This window comes from Citrus clementina, unplaced genomic scaffold (genome assembly GCF_000493195.1).
Source record: "Citrus clementina cultivar Clemenules unplaced genomic scaffold, Citrus_clementina_v1.0 scaffold_8, whole genome shotgun sequence".
Classification (NCBI taxonomy): Eukaryota; Viridiplantae; Streptophyta; class Magnoliopsida; order Sapindales; family Rutaceae; genus Citrus; species Citrus x clementina.
In genome coordinates, this window is record NW_006262022.1 from 4,670,352 (window position 1) to 4,674,564 (window position 4,213).

At 29.5% G+C, this 4,213-nt stretch overlaps 1 protein-coding gene across 1 annotated transcript; it reads left to right on the forward strand.

The window, feature by feature from the left end:
* Positions 1–933: 933 nt before the first annotated feature.
* On the forward strand, positions 934–2,086 carry LOC18034604 (organ-specific protein S2). The gene is made up of 3 exons (XM_024179384.1): positions 934–1,027; positions 1,347–1,531; positions 1,606–2,086. The coding sequence occupies exons 1-3, from the start codon at positions 974–976 to the stop codon at positions 1,943–1,945; spliced, it is 579 nt and encodes a 192-aa protein (XP_024035152.1). The 5' UTR covers positions 934–973; the 3' UTR covers positions 1,946–2,086.
* Positions 2,087–4,213: the final 2,127 nt, after the last annotated feature.

Genomic DNA, 4,213 nt, shown 5'->3' on the forward strand with positions numbered 1-4,213 from the left:
AAAACTCTGAATTCAAGTGTGCCGCCTTCTAACCAAACTGTTGCTTCTGTCTGTACTTTTTTTTTTAATTCAAAAACTTTAAACTTTGGAATAAACTTGAACAAAGAAGAATTACTGGCAATTAATTCTTTTAAGAATTGTTTATGTCATGGAATCAGACTGGAACAGCAATATCCGTAGTCTACAATAACAATTGAGGGCACCGGAAGACAATATCAATTAAAGACAATTGTCATTGCAATATTGCAATTCAACGCATTTTTGTTATCGCTTGTCTGCAACTAATTTAACATAAATTAAGTTGATATACCTCATTTCAGTTGAACGTTGATGCAGCCACTGATATTTCCCGGAACACAGCATTTTTAGGAGCCATTATTCAGTGAGAGGGGAGATTAATTATGGTAGTAGCTATCTAAAGTTAAAAAAAAAAAAAATTTGAGATGTTGAATTCGCTGAAGCAGAAGCAATGAGATTTCGGATCGAAATATGCAAATGATACAGGTCTATTTCCATTAATTATTGAATCACATACTAAGAATGTCGTCAATCTAGCCGCAGGACTTGAAAGTACTAGAAAAGGGATTCTTTGAGTGGTCTCTTATATTTAATTGTTGGATAGACTATTGGCAATTTCAAATTTGTGTTCATTCCTATAATATGTAATGTGGAAGTTCATAGATTAGCTAAACTTGCAGTTAGCAATCAGAAAGCCGTATTGTTTGGATTGAGAATATTCCTATAGATGTAAAATCTTATCGTTGCGAAATGTAATTCTCATAGACTTTGCCGTCCACATTATGAATTTAAAATTCTTGCATGATTAATCACCCACATGAGCATGCTCCACCAACCTGCCACATCATGTTACCACTTCTTCCAATCTGTGTATATATACACACACACACACCAGTATGGCCTCCATGCAAATTACAAACGCAGTACCTAATATTGTTTGTCACTGGCCAGAAACATGAATATTAAAGCCTTCTTTGTTCTCTCCACAGTGCTCTCATTGCTTCTCTTGGTATGTATCATTTGATCAGTAATAATGTTAGGTTAATCACAAATTCATTATAAAAAATATTTTTTACCAAATTGATAACACATAATGTACAGTATCAATGTGCTGAGAACACCACACAACCCGAACATTATTTTGTATTTACATTCAACAAATACTATTTTATCACATCAGCTTTAAGAGTAGCTTAATTATAGCTAGCTCTGGCATTACTCGTTTTGATTCAAATGATTTTCGAATCTTTATCATTTGCATGGTTAATATATAGATCCTCTCTCTCTCTTTTTGTTTTTTTTTTATTAATTATTTTCCATATGTGCAGTTTGCCAACATGATAGATGCAAGAAAAGACCTGGGAGACAATTGGAGTATTGTCGTGAAAAATCAAGACATACCTGGGGAATCAACTCTAGGTCTCGTTCCCGAAGATCAAGGCTCGACCATCTCTAAAACCAAAGCCTATTGCCATACACATGATGATTCTGAGCACACCATGGAGAAGCCTTTGTAAATAAGAAGTTTGAGCTGATGCCTGATATTTCAATTTATGACAACGGTATTAAGCCAACCAAACAAAAGGCTTTTGCCAAGAACTTCGAGCTTATGCCTGATCTTTCAATTTACGACAACGGTATTAAGCCAACCAAACAAAAGGCTTTTGCCAAGAACTTCGAGCTTATGCCTGATCTTTCAATTTACGACAACGGTATTAAGCCAACCAAACAAAAGTTCTTCGCCAAGAACTTTGAGCTCATGCCTGATGTTTCAATTTATGACAATGATATTAAACCAACGAAGAGGAGTTCATATGCCAAGGACTTTGAGCTGAAGGCTGATATTTCAATTCATGAACCGACCGAACAAAAATCGGTTGTTAGCAGTACGGATCTGCAGCCAGATGCTACAATTTATCATAATTAAACAGATGATCATGCTTGCAATCAGGCGCAGGATGGAGTCTCATACCATATTTAATGTGCCACATATATGTAATACTGCTTTCCTTGTTTGTGTAATAAGTGCTGAAATAACCCATGCAATAAAATCATAAAATCATGTCACGCGTCTTTAATTTTGTTATTCCTCTCCCTTAAACAATCTTATGATAGATTATTTAGAAAGTTATAAAGGGAGAAACTATATTAAACAAATGCTTTTTACATAAATATTCTATCCATTTATCTCGTATAGCTAATTAAGTTTTTTTTTAAAAAGAAAAATACAACGACATGGTTAGATGTTTAAATTGTTTTTTTCTTTTCAAAAGTCAGAGGGTTGGGTAAATCAAAATCAAGTTTTTGACCCTGATCTCTGTAAGATTCAAACTTAGGTGGTTACCTAACTAAAATTACTTGAAACCATTCAATTGGATCCCTAGGGGCCTTGAATGTTTAAAATTTGTATTTTGAACTGTTATTTAGATGGAACAATATAATTAACTTTAATTTTAAAGTCAATTTGGCCTTATTTGGTTTTGAAATACAGTAACTTTTAAAATACCTGTTTGGGAAAAAAATGTTGTAACCTTAAAATAAAGATTGATAGTGTGTGGTAAATAAGATTTCTAAATTATAATTTTGACAAAATTGTAAGGAGGCCTTTATTTCCCAAATATTATTTAAACTATTATTACCAACCAAACAAAAATTGATTTTCTATTATACAAAAACGAGATTAAATCATATTAATTTCTGAGTTGCAATAGATAGTACTTACTAAACACTTTAATGTCAATACCAAATATGCCTCTTTTTTCCTCTCCCTCTCTAATTTGTAAGACTACCCAACCATATTTTATATAATATTCAATTATTGTATTAACTAGTCTTATTTTCTTATGCTCACGTGATATCTCTCTTTTTTTTTTTTTTAAGAATCTAAATAGATAATGGTTTTAAAGCTCAGAAGTAGATCTGATTCTAAATATTTGGAAATTGGAAAAAAGAAATTGATTCACATTTGCAGAAGAAGGTATATACTTGAACGCCATGATGGTATATAATTAAATTTAACTATTGTTATATTTTTATTTATTAATTACTAATTATCCACAATGAATTTTATTTGAATAAGTTCAGATCATGGTAGGATCTTAATTCACATACATATGAAAAAAAATATCTATGACCGCACTAATAAGATATTACATTTAATCAGGTGATATTAGAATGAAAATTATGATGGACAAACTTAAATTTTCCATTTTCCCCCCTTTATCATCTCAAACCGGCCACTTCAATTTGTTGAAATCCTGATGATTTGGCCTTCAGATGTAAAATAACAAATGAGTCACATATATTATTGGTAGATGCATGAGTGGATCACATCTAACTCAACCAACAAATTGCATGCCATTTGGAAAATAATTTAAATAAATGAATAAACACTCATTTAGCTTTCTATTTTAATTTAAGTATTCGTTTATTCTTTATATTTTGAAAATACCTCAAAATACATTGTAGCTAAATATATTATATTATTAATCTTGCTTTTGTTTTACTTTTATAATAATGCCCTTATAATAATATTCTTGACATTAATTAAATTTAATTAAAAAATTAACCAATAATTATTTAGTAATAAATTAACCAATAAATATTAGTAGAAAAGAAGTAGTATTTTCTATACCTGTGAGACAATTGTGCTAATAATTTATTTATAAATAAAAATTAATATTAGCCAATTTAAAGCAATATTTATCATCCTTACAATAATTTTATTAATAGTTATTTTATAAAAAAAATTAATTTACCAAATTAATCCTAAAAGTAAAATAATAACATAAAAAAATTTTACTCTAAAAATTTTTATGCTACTTTTAAGGCTAATTTGATAAAAAAAAAATGAAACTACTAGCACTCCTTCAAAATCCTTTTAAGACCCCTTTTTAAATACACCCAATCAAATATAGGAAAAAATATATCACTTCTAAAAACACCCATCTTTATTCCACAATTACCCTTCAAAGTTATCTCTCATAAAATGATAAAATTTCCAAAAAAAAAAAATCTTTTTGTCGATACTATTGAAATAATTATTAGCAATCTTCTCAAATTCGATTAACAAGTATGGAATGGTGTGTAACTTTAGATTTCTAAATTTCAACTTATTTTTCTATTTTGCAACAAATATAACTTCTATTTGAATATATGATGCCTATTACTTTTATTTTTTTCAAATATCAAAACT

Excerpts from the sequence above, each read along its gene's own strand:
- LOC18034604 (XM_024179384.1), top strand. The coding sequence starts at position 974 with ATGAATATTAAAGCCTTCTTTGTTCTCTCCACAGTGCTCTCATTGCTT. Across the intron at positions 1,028-1,346 it reads TGCTCTCATTGCTTCTCTTG|TTTGCCAACATGATAGATGC; the intron begins GTATGTATCATT and ends CCATATGTGCAG. Across the intron at positions 1,532-1,605 it reads CACACCATGGAGAAGCCTTT|TTTTGCCAAGAACTTCGAGC; the intron begins GTAAATAAGAAG and ends CAAACAAAAGGC.